The following is a 20,694-nucleotide window of genomic DNA, read 5'->3' as shown; positions in this document are numbered from 1 at the left end:
GGGGAATTCCATCAAAACATTTCAAATGACAAACTTCAACCAGTTCTAATGAACAGTATTTACCTGCTGTAAAGCTCACTATTTTTATGTGACACGCTTATCCTTAGCTTTTCCCTTTTATGCCCTTTAAGGTAAAGTTGATCATATTTCTAAAATTACCAGTATGAAAAGAGTCAATTGTATCATAAGGTAGCATTTATCTAAAGTGGTTGTCTTGTAATTGCTTTACAAACATAAATTATTCCTCACAACACCCCTGCCAGGTAGGCAAGTTAAGTATAATGTTCATTTTACAGTAGGGGAAACTGCTAATATGAGTAAAATAACATACACAAACTTCAGATTGGGAAAAGATTCTGGCTTCCTGATGAACAAAGCTTAATTTTCATACAGAAAAAGGATAAATTGCTATTAAAAGCAAGGATGTAAAATTACACTGGTGTGAAGGGTCAGATTTGTTAGACGGCGAGGAGTTGCTATTCTGTGGAACTAGAGACTAATTTAGGGCTCATCATACCATCAGGAACTGAGAAGAATTCAAACTGTGGATTCAGCTTTCCATTCGTCTATGGCAGTGGTGGCACATGAGTTATCAGGCTATCTGATTAATTTTCCGTTCAGTTCCGACACAATTTTAATGGTCACTACCTCAAGAACTGTTAGAAGTAAAACCAATGTAGCACATAATCTGAAATAGCAGCAAAGAATCCTGTGGCACCTTATAGACTAACAGACGTTTTGCAGCATGAGCTTTCGTGGGTGAATACCCACTTCGTCGGATGCAAGCAGTGGAAATATCCAGGGGCAGGTATATATAAGCAAGCTAGAGATGACGAGGTTAGATCAATCAGGGAGGATGAGGCCCTGTTCTAGCAGTTGAGGTGTGAAAACCAAGGGAGGAGAAACTGGTTCTGTAATTGGCAAGCCATTCACAGTCTTTGTTTAATCCTGAGCAGATGGTGTCAAATTTGCAGATGAACTGAAGCTCAGCAGTTTCTCTTTGAAGTCTAGTCCTAAAGTTCTTTTGCTGCAGGATGGCCACCTTAAGATCTGCTATTGTGTGGCCAGGGAGGTTGAAGTGTTCTCCTACAGGTTTTTGTATATTGCCATTCCTAATGTCTGATTTGTGTCCATTTATCCTTTTCCTTAGAGACTGTCCAGTTTGGCCGATGTACATAGCAGAGGGGCATTGCTGGCATATAATGGCATATATTACATTGGTGGACGTGCAGGTGAATGAACCGGTGATGGTGTGGCTGATCTGGTTAGGTCCTGTGATGGTGTTGCTGGTGTAGATATGTGGGCAGAGTTGGCATCGAGGTTTGTTGCATGGATTGGTTCCTGAGCTAGATTTACTATGGCGTGGTGTGCAGTTGCTGGTGAGACTATGCTTCAGGTTGGCAGGTTGTCTGTGGGCGAGGACTGGTCTGCCACCCAAGGCCTGTGAAAGTGTGGGATCATTGTCCAGGATGGGTTGTAGATCCCTGATGATGCGTTGGAGGGGTTTGAGCTGGGGACTGTATGTGATGGCCAGTGGAGTCCTGTTGGTTTCTTTCTTGGGTTTGTCTTGCAGTAGGAGGCTTCTGGGTACACATCTGGCTCTGTTGATCTGTTTCCTTATTTCCTCGTGTGGGTACTGTAGTCTTGAGAATGCTTGGTGGAGATTTTCTAGGTGTTGGTCTCTGTCTGCGGGGTTAGAGCAGATACGGTTGTACCTCAGTGCTTGGCTGTAGACAATGGATCTTGTGGTGTGTCCGGGATGGAAGCTGGAGGCATGAAGGTAGGCATAGCGGTCAGTAGGTTTTCGGTATAGGGTGGTGTTAATGTGACCATCACTCATTTGCACCGTGGTGTCTAGGAAGTGGACCTCCCATGTAGATTGGTCCAGGCTGAGGTTGATGGAGGGGTGGAAGCTGTTGAAATCGTGGTGGAATTTTTCCAGAGTCTCCTTCCCATGGGTCCAGATGATGAAGATGTCATCAATGTAGCGTAGGTAGAGAAGGGGCGTGAGTGGACGGGAGCTGAGGAAGCGTTGTTCCAGGTCGGCCATAAAAATATTGGCATATTGTGGGGCCATGCGGGTGCCCATAGCGGTGCCACTGATCTGGAGATATATATTGTCATTAAATTTGAAATAGTTGTGTGTGAGGATAAAGGCACAGAGCTCAGCAACCAGTTGTGCTGTGGCATCATCAATCAGGGATACTGTTCCTGACAGCTTGTATTCCATCAGTGTGTGGGATGTTTATGTAGAGAGCCTCTACATCCATGGTGGCTTTGTAGTTTCCTCAGGAAATCTGTGGTGTCACGGAGATAGCTGGGAGTGCTGGTGGCATAGGGTCTGAGTAGAGAGTCTACATATCCAGACAGTCCTTCAGTGAGAGTTCCAATGCCCGAGATGATGGGGCGTCCAGGATTTCCGGGTTTGTGGATCTTGGGTAGTAGATAGAATAACCCTGGTCGGGGCTCTAAGGGTATGTTGATTTGTTCCGGTGTTAGTGTAGGGAGTGTCCTGAGTAGATGGTGCAGTTTCTTAGTGAATTCCTCAGTGGGATCTGAGGGAAGTAGCCTGTAAAATTTGGTATTGGAGAGTTGTCTGGTGGCCTCCTTTTGGTAGTCAGACCTGTTCATGATGACAACAGCACCTCCTTTATCAGCCTCTTTGATTATAATGTCAGGATGGTTTCTGAGGCTGTGGATGGCATTGCGTTCTGCACGACTTAGGTTGTGAGGCAAGTGATGTTGTTTTTCCACAATTTCTGCCTGTGCACGTCGGCGGAAGCATTCAATGTATAGGTCCAGACTGTCATTTCGACCCTCAGGAGGAGTCCATGTGGAGTTCTTCTTCTTGTGCTGTTGGTGGGAGGGTAACTGTGTATCAGTGCGCTGTTCAGTGTTGTCCTGAAGTATTCTTTGAGTCGGAGACGGCGAAAGTAGGCTTCCAGATCGCCGCAGAACTGTATCATGTTGGTGGGGGTGGCAGGGCAGAAAGAGAGTCCCCGAGATAGGACAGACTGTTCTTCTGGGCTGAGTGTGTGGTTGGATAGATTGACGATATTGCTGGGTGGGTTAGGGGTACCACAGTTGTGGCCCCATGTGGCAGGTAGGAGTTTAGACAGCTTACAGTCTTTTTTCCTTTGTAGAGAGATGAAGTGAGTAATGTAGATCTCTTGTCTTATTTTAGTGAAGTCCGTTTGTATGGAAATGTTCAGATCCCGTTTTTCAAAGGTAGATAACATTCATCCATAATACCAAGAGTTTGTGTGAATCATGGCTGCTAAAACTACACCAAAACTGAAGTCAGGGCATGGGGAAGGCAAGATGAGGACATAAATAATTAATAACAATCAAAGTTATATTGTTTTAAAAGTGTGTATGTCACCTAGTTTATTGAATTCATTATTTCAGTATTTTTGTCAGTTGTTTGATAACCGTATAAAAACGTTCGGTAGCATCACAAACCTTACAGTGCAGTTTTACCCTAAAAAGTGAGTTGGTAAATATGGCATTGTGGGGTTCTCTAGTTATTGTGTCTTACTAAATTCCTGATCAAATCTGCTCATCTTGCAATGAAAAAATGTTGGTTGCTCTTTTTTGCTCTTTTTTAACTGCTAGCCCTGAAAATTCAGCCTAGATTCTGGGACTCGAGCTGAATTGTTTCCATTTCACATGTCACCAATAAAGAGAAGTTAATGGACCCAATCCTACAAATGTTTCAGCGTGTGTTTAATGTACCTCACACGAGTAGTCCTACTGAAGTCAGTTGGCCTACTCTCATACTTTAAATTAAGCATGTGTTTAAGTCTTTGCAGAACCGTAGCCTATAACTGTGTACTTCCCATCCTTGGTACCCTATCGCAGTAAAGTCTGAGAGGTTGTTTTAGTCCAATGCTGCCATTAATGTCCTAAGCAGTGTCTATTTCTCATTGGCTCTTTGTGGTTTATGATTAGACAGGGAACCAGGAAGTGCCCATGATGTCCGCACTAGCGTGAGATGCGGATGACTGCTCAGGTTGTTCCAGGAGAGGAAACCATGCAAGAAGCACAAATATTAGCTTTAATTTTTGTGAAATTATTGAAGATTTATGTAGTTGACAAGAAACAAAATTTTGGTGTGGGGAGACACTTTTTAACCTAGATGACACCCTTTCTTCATGGTCTGATCTGTTATGATCTGCCAAGGCTTGAAATACTTTGTTGGACCAGCAAAAATACTCTCAGGACTAGTAAGCTTTTCTAAGTACTGATCCTGTACCAGTGATCAGAAAGAGAAATGTTTGACTGATGATTAAAACTGTTACTATTGACTTCATTCCAACACATGATTACTATTAGAATCTTCTTAACGTAAATGTAGCCTTGATTGCATGGTGGAATTGCTCCACACAATAGCCAGATTCAGAAGCAATCTTGTGCTCCCCATTCTCTAGATGAGCGGGCACAGGAATGTCACAGAAGTGATGATTTGGGTTACTAAAGAGAGGGTGGGAAGGTTGCCACCTCTCTTCTTTTGAGCAGCATCTGGTAGACAATGTACAGACTAATGTTGTCAATCATTCCCTTCTTCTTGAAGGTGCCTGACTGTCCTCCCAGCTGGAGAGAGCGCTTCAGTGATCATTGCAAAGCAAAAAGAATCAGAAGTTCACAAAGAGGGTGGGGAGAAGGCAGGTCCTCAATTAAAGAAGTTGGCAGCAGCTCCAATGCCTGGGAGTACCAGAGCAGTAGCAGAATACACACATAATAAATGCATGTGCTGCTTTTAAAGGTACAGATCAAGGAAATTCAGCTACATTTGTTACACTCTATAATTAAGTATTAGAAACAGAGAAATTAGGATCATAAAGGAGTTCTTAAGTCACCCCTCTGTACAGGCATGTTCCCTGCAATATACTTCCATACACATTTACAAGATGTGATGATTGTCTACCTTATGGATTAGAACAAGGGTGGGCAAACTATGGCCTGTGGGCCACATCCGGCCCGTGGGACAGTCCTGCCTGGCCCCCAAGACTAGCCCCCAGCCCCTCCCCTGCAGCCCCCCCACCCCCACAGCCTCAGCTCGCTCTCTCCGTTGCCGGTGCAATGCTAGTCTGGGCGGCGGGGCTGTGAGCTCCTGGAGCAGCGCAGCTGCAGAGCCCGGCCTGAGCAGGTCACTGTGCTGTGTGGTGGTGGTGGTGGCGGCAGCGTGGCCCGGCTCCAGCCACAGCCGTGCTGCCAGCCACTGGTGCTCCAGGCAGCGCGGTAAGGTGGCAGGGAGCGGGGGGGTTGGATAGAGGGCAGGGGAGTTTGAAGTGGTGGTCAGGGGGTGGGGACATGGATGATGGTCAGGGGGGAAACGGGGTTGAATGGGGGCAGGGGTCCTGGGGGCAGTCAGGAAGGAGGGGGGGTTGGATAGGGCAGCAGGGGGCAGTCAGGGGCAGCGGTTCTGGGGGCAATCAGAGGACAGGGAGAAGGGGTGGTTGGATGGGGCAGGGGTCCTGGGGGGGCTGTCGGGAATGAGAGGAGGGGTTGGATGGGGTGGTGGAGGTCCGGGGACAGTCAGGGCTCCAGGAACAGGGGGGTTGGTAAAAATGAGAAAGTAAGCAATGTTTCAGTAATAGTGCAGGGTGCCACTTTTGTATTTTTATGTCTGATTTTGTAAGCAAGTAGGTTTTAAGTGAGGTGAAACTTGGGGGTATGCAAGGCAAATCAGACTCCTGAAATGTTTACAGTAGTCTGGAAAGGTTGAGAGCCACTGTCTTGTGCTATAGAATTCCTGCTAGCCAGACCAGGATTCTGCATGGTGGGCCAGCAAAATACACAGTTAACTGCACCTTGCTGCTCCTGTGTGTAAGAACAAAGTGCACCCCTACCTGAGGCTGATTAGCACTTGCTGCTGCTGGCAAACTAGCCAACTGGCTTGGCTACAGACAACCCTAATCTGCCAATCATGTCCCATAATAGTTTTGGGACCAGTGAGTTAACTGACTGTCTTTTAGGGCCTCCATGAGTGTTCTGGTGAGTCTTTCTTGCTGCTTTTTAAAAGAAGGGGCTCCCAACCCCTGGGCACCAGGCTGTGCACAGAAGGCAGGATTTAGGCTCAAATAAGATCACAGTATAAACTAACAAAATCTGGAATGAAAGAATGGTAACTTTAAACAAACGAGTGAACAATTACACTAGAAATAAGAGACATACATAGCTGAGAAATGGACCAGTAATGAATTCAATGATAAAATTTAGAGTAAAATAATGGTGAAAAAGATGTAGTGTAAGGAAATTCTACCAATCATTTTAAGGTATAGACAACATAGGTCAATGCCAATGATGGCTAGAGTTTTCTTCTGTGGTTAACACATGGCACTGTCAGGACGATACAATGAGAACAGTCAGACAATGTTTATATAAGATGAAATGTGAGACAATAGGTGAAACTCAGGGATTTCAACACTAAAATTAAGGGAAAAAATATTCCACTGCTGATAAGGCACCCCCACCTCAGGAATGCCCCTAAAAGAGTTATAACACTAAGGGTTGTAAAGTAGAGATACCCAGGTGCTTGGAAGTTTAGGGAGGAAACAGAACGACCCCAAGAATTGGTAAAATGGATAAAATAAGCTCTGACCAGTGAATTTATGCTGACTATCTACAGAAACAAAAAAGGTCATAAATAAGTTACAATTTGGACATGAGAGATGCAATGTAAAAAGAGTTGAGCAGGGAGGAGAAAACATAGGTGCCACTGCGTGATTGGTTAAATTTTGTTGTGTAGGTGTGTTGAATAATATCACAGGTTTAATTATGTTAAAGGAGGTAACTAGTTTTACCTATATAATGTAACTGAAAAACAATGCTTTTTGGGAACCATCTCTGGACTTCAATTTAACATTAAGTTGCTAGAACCCTGACCCCTCTGCACGACTGTGGTGTGCAAAGGCAGCACCGGCACCATCAGACGAGAGGATCTTGAGTGGCCATTGTAGCAGAAAGAGAGCCTGAAACACAGGGGCGGCTCTATGTTTTTGGCCGCCCCAAGCAGTCATGCGCGGGAGGCGCCCCGGAGCCGCGGGAGCAGTGGACATGACTGAGTCCGTCGGTGGTCGCGTGGCTGCGCTGGGACCTCCGGCTGCCTGCGCGGAGGTCCAGCCGAGCCGCCGCCCTCGCGCCTCCGCTGTCATGCCTGCGGTCAGGTCCCCCCTCCCCGGGGGGCGTGGTCAGGCCCAGGCATGACTGCGCAGCCGCGCCCCCCCCCCCCCGCCCGCCCGCGGCGGCAACAACACCCCTTTTTTTGCCCTACAGCCCACCCAGCTGTTTTTGCTGGTGCCTGCTGAAACATAAGGCTTTGTATCAGAAGCCCAGTGTGCTCCAGGTGAAGTTTGTCTGTATATTGGGAGTGGTGAGCATAAGAGATTTGCTTCATATACGTACTCTGTGTATGCTGCTAATAAACAGATGTTTAGAGCACAGCTGTTTAAGGCTGTTTCACTGGGAAAAGGTTCCACAGACTCTTAGAGCCCTGAGCCCCATGGGAAAAGGCAGGTACTTAAATTGACCAAGTTTCTTCCTGAGCCCCAGGAGTAAGGAGAGGTGCCTTACACCCCCAACCCTTGGAAGGGAGAGGGTGGGGGTGCCTAAATTGACTGGGTCATGCCTTGAGCCCTCAGTAGGATATAGGCAGGGTGCCCTAGAGTGTTGTGAGTAACAGCATGGCAAAAAAAAAAAAGTCCCCGTCCCAGTTTTTCACACTTTCTATCTCGTCACCCTATAAGGAAAGAGAGTTGATTGGAAGACAATGGATTCTGTTACACATTTGATTCCTAACACTTAATGGACCTAGAAGAATAAAGATTTAGCAGGGCTGTGGAAGCTCTGCATTTAATCCCTAAACTGTTCTTATAAATCTTCTTAGGACATCGCTTTTGTTTTTTAATTAACCTGTAGGAAAATCTGTGTTAAACTGCTGCTCCAGTGCTGCAGGATGAGAAATGTGCTGGGGAGAAATAGAACAAATAGTTATTTCTGTTCTCCAGGTGTACATGAAATTTTGAGAGAGAAACTCTTCTTGCGATCATCCCAGTCTGGCTCAGCTAGGGAGTGCTAAAAATCTCAGACCAGTCTCTGCTCTGTTTCACTGGTCTAAATCCAATGCACAGACAATAATTATCAAGTCCACTGAATTCTACAATAATTCTGGGGAGAAACAGTCTAACTGAAGGTTTAAATACATAGAGCTGTATTCTGAAATTACATTGAAGAAAACAGGTTTACTATAGCTTCACCCCAGCATAAATTAGTGTAGAATGTAATTCTATGTAAGTATTTAAATACATTTACTTTCCTGGGCCAGATAATAGTCTTTATTTAGTTGTTCACATGCTAGATGTGTGGCTGCATAACCTTACACTTGTGACAATGATTAATTCAATTTGCCTACCACTTGTTTTCCCATTTCCCTTTTAGTGTATAATTATGACTGAAACATATAGGGGTAGAATCTGATGTCAGTTTCATCACTGTAAACATTGAATAATTCCAGTGAATTGACTCAGTACATTTGACTCTGTGAATTTGAATTCAGTGGAATTACTCCAGACTTACACCAGTGCAAATGAGATCAGAATGTGGCCCACTATCCCCTATAAAGTGTCTATAATTTAAACTACTGAGGACTTCCTCATATGTGAAGCCTTTTTTGCAGATGGCTCTGCTCTACCTAGTCATAGTGTAGCCAATTAGTTCATTTTATCATCCATTTATCATTGTAGTATGTGATGTTATGGTCAATTCATATGCTATTTCATATGTAATCAATGTGTGCAAAATAGATTTGTTACTAGGTCATAGGCTTAACAATGCTTGACATGAGTGGGTGAACGATGAATAACCCTATGCCAGTAAAGTCACAAGATTACTGCAAAAGGTGTGCCAATAGATAACGAAATAAAAAACTAGATTGCAATAAATGGTAAGGTAATGTCCAAGATCACGAGACATCTGATTGTAACATCATGGAATGTCCTGTCCTGACCACAGGGTACATGTTGTACATAGGTGCTAATGAGCATAAGAGGAACTAAGAACAACCTAGGAAAACTGGGGCACCGCAATATCCATGGAGTATGGAAGCACAGATAAGGAAAAGAGGGTTGAAACCCTCATGCATAAGCATAAGGTGTTATGTATGCTCAGAACAAGAAAAGAGATTCCCTGGTTGGGTAAAAGTGGGAAGACCCAAGGGACGAGCCCAAGAATTGACCTCGCAGGAAATCCCAGCAGGAACCATCCCTCTATTGATGATTTGTCTATTAAGCGGTCCATTGGACCCTAGAATATCTTTGAGAATGTGAGATTGATTACAGTCTTAGATATTGTGTAAGATTTCTATATGCATGGGTAACTGTAATCTTACTTACTGATTTAAAAAAACTTGTAGTACAGATAAGACGATGTAATTGTGATTGTCTGTGGTCGCTATCCTTGGACTTTGAGTGCTCTTAGAGTCTCCAAATTTGAGAAAAACACCAGAGGTAATTTTCACCCAGTTGTGCTTGAAACTGTAGCAGTAGGAGCTAAACCCATGGTAGTTTAATACAAAATTACTACATTCAATTTAAATAAAAAGGCTATAATAGTGAAAATTACCTACAGCTTATCCTTGACAGGTTCTCAGAACAACTAAACAGTTTGGACTCACTATCAACCTGGACAAAACTGAAGTACTCTTCCAACCAGCTCCCTCAACCACTACCCCTGAGCCAAATATAATCATTGATGGTCCAAAATTAAAGAATGACAATCAATTTGCATACTTTGGCAGTGTCATCTCAAGTGATGGTTCTCCGGATCACGAAATATCAAATAGAGTTCAAAAGGCTTAGGACACTCACCAACATACCATCAAACTCTCGACAAAACTGATGATATACAATGCAGCAATGATAGCATCCCTTTTATATAGGTATGGAACATGGACAATTTACTGCAGCCGCATCAAGCAACCTGAAAAATTTCACATAGGCTGTCTGTGCTCTCTTCTGAGGGTCCATTGGCAAGACAAAGAGTCAAACATTAACATCCTTGAAAGAGCAAAAACAACCAACATGACTATCAAAGCTCATCTTAGATGGACAGATCATATTATGACAGATTCCTGAAAAGTGTCCTCTATGGCTAGCAGAAACTCAGAAAGTGCAGGAATGGTGATCAACGTAAATGCTTCAAAGACACTCATAAGCAAAATCTCAACTCATGTAACATAATTATTGATAACTTTGAAGACACAACTAAAGACAGACCTGAATGGTGAGCAACACTTTGAAAGAGACAGACATGTAAAACTGATTGGAAAAAAAGGGTCAAGCTTCATGCCGAGCCTTCAGCAGGAGCCTACACATTCCTACGTGACCTCTGTTTGCAACCTTGCTCCTCACAGATTAGACTATGGAGCCACAAGAGATGTTGTGACATCATTGTTGGATATGACAGACAGCCATACTGTGGACTTAAGGAAGATTAGAAATTAGATTTATGATATTCAAATTAGGGCTGTCAAACAATTTAAAAAATTGTGATTAAGCATGAGATTAAAAAATAATTGTGATTAACTGCAGTTTTAATCACACTCAAACAATAATAGAATACCATTTATTTAAATATTTTAGATGTTTTCTACATTTTCAAATATATCGATTTCAATTACAACACAGAATACAAAGTGTACAGTGCTCTTTATATTATTTTTATCACAAATATTTGCACTGTAAAAAAATAAACAAAAGAAATACTATTTTTCAGTTCACCTCATGCAATTACCAAGTGCAATCTCTTTATCATGAAAGTGCAATTTACAAATGTAGATTTATTTTTTGTACATCGCTACACTCAAAAATAAAACTATATAAAACTTTAGGGCTTACAAGTCCCACTCAGCCAATTGTTAAGACAAACATGTTTGTTTACATTTACGGGAAATAATGCTGCCCACTTCTTATTTACAATGTCACCTGAAAGTGAGAACAGGTATTTGCATGGCGCTGCTGTAGCATTGCAAAGTATTTACATGCCAACTATGCTAAGCATTTGCATGTCCTTTCATGTTTTGACCACCATTCCATGAGCTCTGTAGGAAAACATAAAAAAATATTATAATAAACAATAATAGAATACCAATTTAAGTGTAACAGAGCGTGATTAATTTAAGTTGAGTTAATTTGTTTTGAGTTAATTGCTTGAGTTAGCTGTGATTAATTTATAGCCCTAATTCAAATACATGAATGTACTATACATGTGGATTCACTCAGTCTTTAACCTTTCAAGGCTTTTAGGCCTTGGGCATGATGGAATCCACATTTAAAGCAAAACGTAAACCTGTCTTTGGTCTTCATTTACACTGTCCATTTTGCCTTCCAATTTATGTGATTAGAAGTGAAAAGAGGCAGGATTTATTTTTTGTCTCTTTTTCAAAAGCAGGATTGAGCCACTAAACACAACAGAGGTAAGAAGCTAGATAATCATGTGTATGTCAGAAGATATGAGAGAACTGCACATCTAATCAATGACAACTATTGTCAAACTTGTCAATCCCCAACTGAGCAAATTTTTGCCAGTGTATTTGGCAGCATCACATAGTCTTATTGCTGTGTTTTGTTAAGCATGTGGAAAAGCAACAAAACAGTATGGTAAAAGAGTGTGAAACTACAGTAAAATGAGTCTTTCAAGTGCTTGCAGTACCTACTTCCAAGACTCTTTGGGAAAATATATTTAATAAGAACTAGCTATAGGGGAATTGGCAACGGTCAGTCTATTCACAGATCCTGTCACAAAAATCCCCACCTACCCAGAAGCAGGAGGTAGAGAGAGAAAATAAAGTTATTTCTATTAACAGCACAGCACGTTAATGAATTTAAAAATTAAGGGGGGCGGGGACAATAGCAGAGGTGAGGATGCTAATAGCTGCCATAGTCCTATAACATGGCCTAGGGCTCCAGTTCTTTAGAACAAATGTTCAAAAGGCCCAGGGCTATCCTCTAAAACTGTTGGTAGCTCTGATTCAGGGCGTCCTTTTAAAGATAATGAAGTATCCTGCTCTGAAAAGATTGCTGCTTATCAATGAGAGTGCTATATCTGTTTAATATAGGCTATATCACCTACTAGGACAATATTCTATGCACAGAGGGGTGGATTTGAAAAAACAAACAAACTTATTGGAGCGTCATCTCTAACTCCTGTGATCCTTTATACATGGAGACGCACGTTGCTGTATAATAGTTAACTGATTCGTAATTCCTTGTTTCTGTTGTAAATAACTTTAATTTTGATAAAATATGGGACACCAAATTGGAGTGAAACGCAGGGCGCTGTGGGACTCAAATGAATGATGCCCCTCGCAATGAGGTAAGGTTGAGAAGGTGCAACTGCCGGATAATGATTTGTTTTCAAAATGACTGTTTGTTTGATTCTGATTAATGGTAGAAATCTACTAGTCCTGTGTTTGTCAGAACTTATTTAAATCAGAGCACCCCTCAAGTGTCATCACGGGGCTAGGCAGTGGCAAATGTTAAGTACTGCTAACAGTCTCGCCCCGGCTCCCTTTCTCAAGCAGCAGCGATCCTTTCCTCCCTCCCTGGGAGAGGCGTGGTAGTGACAGCGCCGGAGCATGGCCATTGCTCTCCTGCGAAGGGAAGCGAAGCGAAGCGCCGGGCTGAACGGGGAGCGGGAGGAATCCAGTCCGGGTTTTTGGGCACGGGACTAGCGGGCTGCCTGCAAGGAGCGGCGAGTAAAGCAGGAACGCACCGCTGCCGACAGCTGGGGCAGAGCAGAGCAGAGGGGACGGGCAGGCCCGCGCCGAGGGCAGCGGGAGCAGGTGGGGAAGCCGCGGGACTGGGGAGTCAGTGCCCCTCCGGAGCCGATTGCCCCCCCAGGCTCGCCTGCCCCATGGCTGCAGCGCGCCCATTGCGCCGCCCCACTGCCCCCTCCAGCGGCTGTGTCCCCCTGTGAGCGCCGCCGCCGCCTCCCGAGCCCCGGGCGTCTATGAGTGGCCGACGCGGGGCCGCCGCCCGGAGCTGAGGCGCGCCGCGGGCTCCGCACCATGCAGGCGCGGCGCTCGGCCAAGCGATCCAGCCTGGGCAGCCGGCGGCGAAGCGTGCAGCTGGCAGCGCCCGCCCCGGATGGGGGCCGGGCCCCCAAGCCCGAGAGCGGCTGCTGGAGGCCGCCCCGCCGCGAGGGCTCTGCCGCGGCGCTGGAGGAGGAGGAGGACGAGGACGTGGTGGTGGAGGTGGAGGAGGAGGAGGATGAAGAGGAAGGCGGCTTGGGGAGCCCGCCCGCGCCGCCGCCCATCCCTGCCAAGGGAAGCCTGAAGGTGCGTCCCGGGCTGGAGTCCCGCCGGCCCCCTCCCAGTTAAGGAGGGTCTTGAGTGCCCAGCTCTGCCCTGGGCTCCCTCAGCGCCGGCGCCGGTGGGAGGCGCTGGCGCGGCGGGTGTCCCGCTCCGCGGTGTCGCTGCCCTGGCCCGTGCTGCAGGCGGGGCGGGGTGGTGGCCGCTCCCTAGTCCGGAGCAAGAAGCTGCGCTGGGGGGCGGGCCCGGCTGCCTCGCTCTCTGGGATGAGGCCTGGACGTGTGCGTCATGGGGGCTGCCCCCCTCCCGTGGTGGGGTGACGGAGCAGGTCGAGGGTTGGGAGAACTGGGGTGTTGGGGGCGCGGCCATGACCCCACGACACCGGGGGGGGGGTGAAGACGGGGAGCGTTCTGTGAGTGCCACCCTCTCCTCTGGGGCTGGGCATGGGCAGAAGGGGAGGGGCAGGGTGCTGCCCTTCTCAGGCTGGAGGAGGGGAGCGTTGGGGGTGAGGGTTATTGGTGTTGTTCTCTTCTTCAGGGCTGGGTGCACCACTCCCTCAGTGCCACAACCTCTCTCTTTCTCCAGGGCCAGGTATTGAGGGGGATGTGGTGGATGCTGCTCCCTTCTCTGGTTTGGGTGTATGTGTTGTGGAGGCCACCCTGTTCTCCAAGCATGGGCACAGAGAGGGGCATTGTGTGTGCTGCCCCTTCCTTTGGATGAGAGGTGCTCTTTTAGCTTAAAAATGCTATTGAAAACTGTGGTAATATACAATAGGAAAGCTATAAACTAGGGAAACTCAACATATAAAATAATCTGTTGATTAGCTACAGGGAGCTGTATTGTTGGCTCACTGCTGTTCCTCAGCTCTCTGAAACAGGAGGGGTAAGTCATAGGTGTAGAAAATGTGGAGCTGTTTTGCTGCTTATAACATTAATAGTTGTGAACCCCTTTTAAATCTGATCCTGTACTCAACAAGTACTTAAAGTAGTTGTGAGCTTTATTTTGCTAGTGCTCAGTGTGGTTAACAACAAAAACGAGCGGGTTCTTTTTTTGGTGTTTTGTTAGTATAATTTTACAGGGGATTGTTGGTTTCTGAAATAGTGGGTACAGCCATTTTTCTGAAGTAGGAATTAGCATTTTATCATCGATTTGGGGAAAGCAATCCATCATGGGAGTCCTACAATTAAAATGGATGTGGTGGAGTCTTCTAATATTTTAGGTGGTTTAGAATACTTAAAGAGCCAAATATTCCCCTTGTTAAATGTATGTCTTGAGATTTATTGTCAGATGATTCTGAGGGATTTGTAACATTTAATTTTGACCATCGCTCTAGATTTTTCAGGAGTAAAGCTGGACATATAAGTGCCCATGTGTCACATGAGACAGATTGCCAAGAAGTGCTAGGATATGAGGGGTTACAGGTAGCTCTGGTAAGCTGCATTAAATGGGTGATTTAAAAAAAAAATTTAGTTACCATATTAATTGAATATTAAGATTTACTCAGTGTCTAGACCAGAGGTTTTCGTGGGGTGCACAGAGGAATGTTCAGGGAGGTGAGCAGCATCGACAGCCCTGGAGGGGAGCTTAGGGAGTTCCACCTCCTGACTTACCTCAGCAGTCCACCCAGGCTGTGGGTGAGTGTCAATGCCTCCATGCCCAGCCCTCGGTCCGTCCCCAGAGACTGTCGCACACGCCTTCCCCCACCTTGAAAATCCACCGGGAGAGGGATAGGTATTTGGGGAGGGCACACCCAAAAATTGTAACTCAAAGGGCAGGACTCAGCTCAAAAAATTTGAAAACTGTTAGGCCTCCAAACAGGGTCTAGGCCGATTCAAAGTCCACCAAAGTCAATGTGATTATCTCCATTGAGTTCAGTGTGCTCTGGTTCAAGACTTGTCTGAGTGCTTTAGAAATGTCTGTAGGCCCTGAACCTGCAAAGGTCTATGCACCTGCCTAACTTTACTGCCATGAGTAGCTCTATTGATTTCAGTGAGACAACTTGTGGTAAATTAATAGTAATGGTAGTAAAGTGAAGCACAGTGCATAAAGTAAGTGTTTGCAGGATCTGGGATGCAGATAGGTAGAGATGATGTGGGACATTTATACTGAAGTCAGATAATTATATACACTTTAAGTTTTAAAAATTCTATTTAATGATTTTCTAACAAAGAGGGAAAAAGTATGAAAAACTTATAGAACTTGTGAAAGGTGCCAAGTTGACATTAGTCCTTTGCATATCCACAGTAAAAAGCACAACAAAAGCTGCAACAGTGCAAGATACCTCTACGCTATTAAAGTGTTTCAATCCTTACTCAGAGGGATTGTTGTAGGATTGTGAGGGTAAATCCAAGCAAGTTCAACCATTGGCCTATCTGCAGAGCCTTTCACAAAGGTGTCAGTTGGAGTGATACTTTTTGTGACACATCATTATGATCTGGACTGAGACCACCAATCCATATTATTCAGGTTTCCAAGCAGTTGACCCCTTATAACTACTTAGTCGCTACAGATCTATGTGACACTTGAACTGGCAATCTAGAGATGAAGGGCTCTGTGACTGATTACTAATCCCATGTATCACCTTATCCTGCTGAAGTTAGAATCATGAAAGTCTTTCGCACATGGCATGGAAAGTGAATCTTTAAAGCACATGATATGAGGCAAATTACATCTTGCATCACACGGGAGAAGGAAACTAATGGGGAAAGTCTAAAGTGGAATACTGGTAAAATTAAATATTATCTGGATTATATAGCTATAAATTGCATACAACGTGGATTTCCTGAATATACTGTTTTCTGTGTTGGCAAACATTCTTTTGAGAAGTGTGTTATGTGAATACATATGAAGGTATTCAGAAGTGAGGGTTTTTTTTTTTTGCATTTATTGTTTGTATGTGCCTAGTGTTCACTGACAAGCACATGAGCCTTATAGATCAGATCACAGTAGTAATTTTGCTTTTTGATCAGATACTGTTTAATGTAGTTTACTTGGTGTAAAGTGTTATGTCTCTTTCACTAAATAGTGGCTTTCATTGAGTAGTAACATAGATGTTGGTATATTAGAAGAGAGTATGCAGAGTTGTCAAAGTGCATTGTTTCAGTGTTTTGTTCTTGACTAAATATTATAAACAAAGTAATGAGTTATAATTTAACATGTACAAGTATATAAGTGGGACTGCCCTTATTTATAGACTGATAAACATATGCCCCCATGAATCAATTCTCAGGGCTCTAATACAATAATTTTAAAACATAACACACTAAAAATAAGGAAACAGACAAAATGAACTCAGAATAGAACTCCCTCTCACTCTGACCTCGAAACCGTAGGAGCAAATAGGATTTGCATCATGCACTAAACATCAGAAAATTTGGATTCTTGGCAAATACGTAGCCAAGGGTCTGTGACCAAAAACATTCTACCTCCTGTTCCCAGAACTCAGAACTGGGAACTCTTAGCAAAACTGACCCCAGTTGATGTCAGCTAGTGAGATGATGCATACTAGATAGTGTTTCAAATGTAGTCAGGAGGACCTAAATCATGATGGGCTTTATAAATAAAATTCAAAATCTGGAAACAATGGTTTTCACTGCATTCCATGCAATGCGGGTGCAATGTGTACATCTCCAGAGAGCACCATTCAGTAAGAGGGATGCAACATTCTAAATGTGTTTATGAGATAGTTACAAGAGACAATCAGCTTGATATTGAAGGATCAAAGAATTTTACATTAGCTGATGATTCCAAGTGGTCTTCATTGAATGGTTTATGTGGAGTGAATTGTAGTAGTCCAGTTTGTTGGCATGGGGGCTGCATTGGAGTTAGGGCTTGGAAAAAATTACTGGACAGCTAATTACCGACTATTGAAAACTGTTTGTGCCACCATACCCCCAAAGCTGTGCCCTCTCCACTATAAAGAAATAAAACCGTTGTATACTGTCTGTAATAGTGACAACATCAGTCAGCTTTCTATTTAACATATTTTAAAATGTGGAGAGAAAGAGGATGACAGTGACACTAAAGAGAAGTCATATGCCACAATCAGTTATAGGAAAGAAAAAATAGAGTGACATCAGGGAGAGAAAGTAGATAGAACATGCAAGCAAAGAAACTATAGCAGGGGTCAGCAACCTCTGGCACGCGGCTTGCCAGGGTAAGCACCCTGGCGGGCCGGGCTAGTTTGTTTACCTGCTGCGTTGGCAGGTTCGGCTGATCATGGCTCCCACTGGCCGCGGTTTGCCATCCCAGGCCAATGGGGGCTGCGGGAAGCGGTGCGGGCCCAGGGATGTGCTGGCTGCGGCTTCCCGCCACCCCCATTGGCCTGGGACAGTGAACCGTGGCCAGTGGGAGCTGCGATCGGCCGAACCTGCCGACGCGGCAGGTAAACAAACTAGCCCGGCCCGCCAGGGTGCTTACCCTGGCGAGCCGCGTGCCAGAGGTTGCCGACTCCTAAGCTATAGTGAGTAGGGCTCATGGAAGATAAGGAAAAAATTAATTGACAACATATGATTTTCACTAATGCTCATCTAAATATATTTGCTGAATAAAGACCTTTTTAAAAATGAGTTGATGTATAGTGGTGAAATTAATATATATTTCTGAGGTTGTTTTTTTAATGAGTCCCCTTTACCTTATCTCTTTTTAGCATGTGACTCATCATAGTATTTCATGTCTTCTGTTATGGTGGGAAGTGTTTGGCAAATAGGTTGGTCTTGCAGCATGTTCTGAAGATGGCTAAGCTTTGGCTCAGTCTTTTTTTTTTTTTTCTCCTCCAGTAACTTACTCCAGTGTACAGCACTCTTGACCACAGACACTTTATCTCTAGCTCTTATGAGTTTCATCCTAGGCATCACTGCTGCATTTTCCCAGAAGAGCTCCAAGATAGAGATAGTCTCTGAGTTAGCTGGGACCTGACCTCATGATAGCCTTGGTTTTAATCTATAAGGATTTCCACCCTCCGCTTCCTTTCAATGCCAAATCAAAGTACAGGTAGGATATGTCCTGCTGAGGAAGTACACTGCCACAACATCCTACATAAACTGAAGCCTCTTTGTTATTTCCACCTTTAACCCCAGATATAATGAATGGCAATAGTCCAGTCTGGAGGTGAAAAATGCATGGGTCACTGTGGCCAGATCTTGCCCAGGAGGAAAGAACTGGAGGTGGAAGAAAGCCTCGGGGGGGGCGGGGAACGACACTTTATGCCAGCTGGAACCTAGAAGAGGCATGAGGGTTGTATGTGGTGGAAGAGAGAGATGGAGACGAAGGGAGTAAAGGGGGATATACTCAAGGAGTCACTTCCAGACTGGACTATTGCCATTCATTATATCTGGGGTTAAAGGTGGAAATGACAAAGAGGCTTCAGTTTATGTAGGATGTTGTGGCGGTGTACTTCCTCAGCAGGACATATCCTACCCGTACTTTGATTTGGCATTGAAATCAAATATCTGAGCCTCTAGCTATTATCTTTGGAAAATCATGGGAGACAGGAGAGATTCCAGAAGACTGGAAAAGGGCAAATATAGTGCCCATCTATAAAAAGGGAAATAAAAACAACCCAGGAAACTACAGCCGGGGAAGATAATGGAGCAAATAATTAAGGAAATCATCTGCAAACACTTGGAAGGTGGTAAGGTGATAGGGAATAGCCAGCATGGATTTGTAAAGAACAAATCATGTCAAAACAATCTGATAGCTTTCTTTGATAGGTTAACAAGTCTTGTGGATAAGAGAGAAGCGGTGGATGTGGTATACCTAGACTTTAGTAAGACATTTGATACTGTCTCGCATGATATTCTTATCAATAAACTAGGCAAATACAACTTAGATGGGGCTACTGTAAGGTGGGTGCATAACTGGCTGAATAACCGTACTCAGAGAGTAGTTATTAATGGTTCCCAATCCTGCTGGAAAGGTATAACAAGTGGGGTTCCGCAGGGGTCTGTTTTGGAACCGGCTCTGTTCAGTATCTTCATCAACAACTTAGATATTGGCATAGAAAGTATGCTTATTAAGTTTGCAGATTATACCAAACTGGGAGGGATTGCAGCTGCTTTGGAGGATAGGGTCATAATTCAAAATGATCTGGACAAATTGGAGAAATGGTTTGAGGTAAACAGGATGAAGTTTAACAAAGACAAATGCAAAGTGCTCCACTTAGGAAGGAACAATCAGTTTCACACATACAGAATGGGAAGAGACTGTCTAGGAAGGAGTGCGGCAGAAAGGGATCTAGGGGTTATAATGGACCACAAGCTAAATATGAGTCAACAGTGTGATGCTGTTGCAAAAAAAGCAAACATGATTCTGGGATGCATTAACAGGTGTGTTGTGAGCAAGACACAAGAAGTCATTCTTCCGCTCTACTCTGCGCTGGTTAGGCCTCAACTGGAATACTGTGTCCAGTTCTGGGCACCACATTTCAAGAGAGATGTGGAGAAATTTGAGTGGGTCCAGAGAAGAGCAACAAGAATGATTAAAGGTCTTGAGAACATGACCTATGAAGGAAGGCTGAAAGAATTGGGTTTGTTTAGTTTGGAAAAGAGAAGACTGAGAGGGGACATGATAGCAGTTTTCAGGTATCTAAAAGGGTGTCATAAGGAGGAGGGAGAAAACTTATTCACCTTAGCCTCTAAGGATAGAACAAGAAGCAATGGGCTTAAACTGTAGCAAGGTAGGTTTAGGTTGGACATTGGGAAAAAGTTCTTAACTGTCAGGGTGGTTAAACACTGGAATAAATTGCTTAGGGAGGTTGTGGAATCTCCATCTCTGGAGATATTTAAGAGTAAATTAGATTAATTTCTATCCAGGATAGTCTAGACAGTATTTGGTCCTGCCATGAGGGCAGGGGACTGGACTTGATGACCTCTCGAGGTCCCTTCCAGTCCTAGAATCTATGAATCTATGAATAAGTGACCTTTTAAAAAACCTTAAAGATGAAGTTTCCAGGGTCGTGTGTTATCAGAACTAATTCAGCTGTATGCATATGAGAACAATAAATGCTAGGTTGCTGATTGTATAACTGTAGTTTGCCTATGAAACTGTTCTTCTGTGACACAGCTGAAAATTCTTCAGCTATAATAGCAGCCATTTGAAATTAGACTGCAATTAATATATTGGAGTAGTCGCTAATATTGAATATCTAGAAGCAGAGGCTAATTTTTACTGTGCTCATCTAATCTTCGGTGTGAAATTCTCTTGAATCCCTTTGGATCCCACAATAAGTTACAGTAATTGTTATGGGCTGTGGTGTTATGGCCTGTGCTGACTACATTAAATCTCATGGGATCATAAATAATCGAGTATGTGCATTGAGGCTGCACTCTTCCTATGGTAAGATTATATCAATATCATACAGTTTTTATGAATAGAGAATTGGAAGG

At 44.1% G+C, this 20,694-nt stretch overlaps 1 protein-coding gene across 6 annotated transcripts in view; it reads left to right on the top strand.

Annotated features, from left to right (window-relative positions):
* ZNF704 (zinc finger protein 704) overlaps positions 1–20,694 on the top strand; it is a 220,771-nt gene that overhangs the window by 37,726 nt on the left and 162,351 nt on the right. The window contains exon 1 of one of the 6 annotated variants that reach the window (XM_039524631.1): positions 11,986–12,372. The exons of 1 other annotated variant lie outside the window; for it this stretch is intronic. In XM_039524631.1, coding sequence (XP_039380565.1) covers positions 12,349–12,372 — 24 coding nt within the window. In that variant the 5' untranslated portion in view covers positions 11,986–12,348. Of the gene's footprint in view, positions 1–11,985; positions 12,373–12,487; positions 12,842–13,251; positions 13,337–13,876; positions 13,901–20,694 lie in introns of those variants that run through there. 4 more of the 6 variants (XR_005594086.1, XM_039524629.1, XM_039524627.1 and 1 more) reach the window with 4 other exon arrangements.

This window comes from Mauremys reevesii, linkage group 2 (assembly GCF_016161935.1).
Source record: "Mauremys reevesii isolate NIE-2019 linkage group 2, ASM1616193v1, whole genome shotgun sequence".
Classification (NCBI taxonomy): Eukaryota; Metazoa; Chordata; order Testudines; family Geoemydidae; genus Mauremys; species Mauremys reevesii.
The sequence above is the reverse complement of the archived record's forward strand: the minus strand, read 5'-3'. Positions and strand labels throughout refer to the sequence as shown.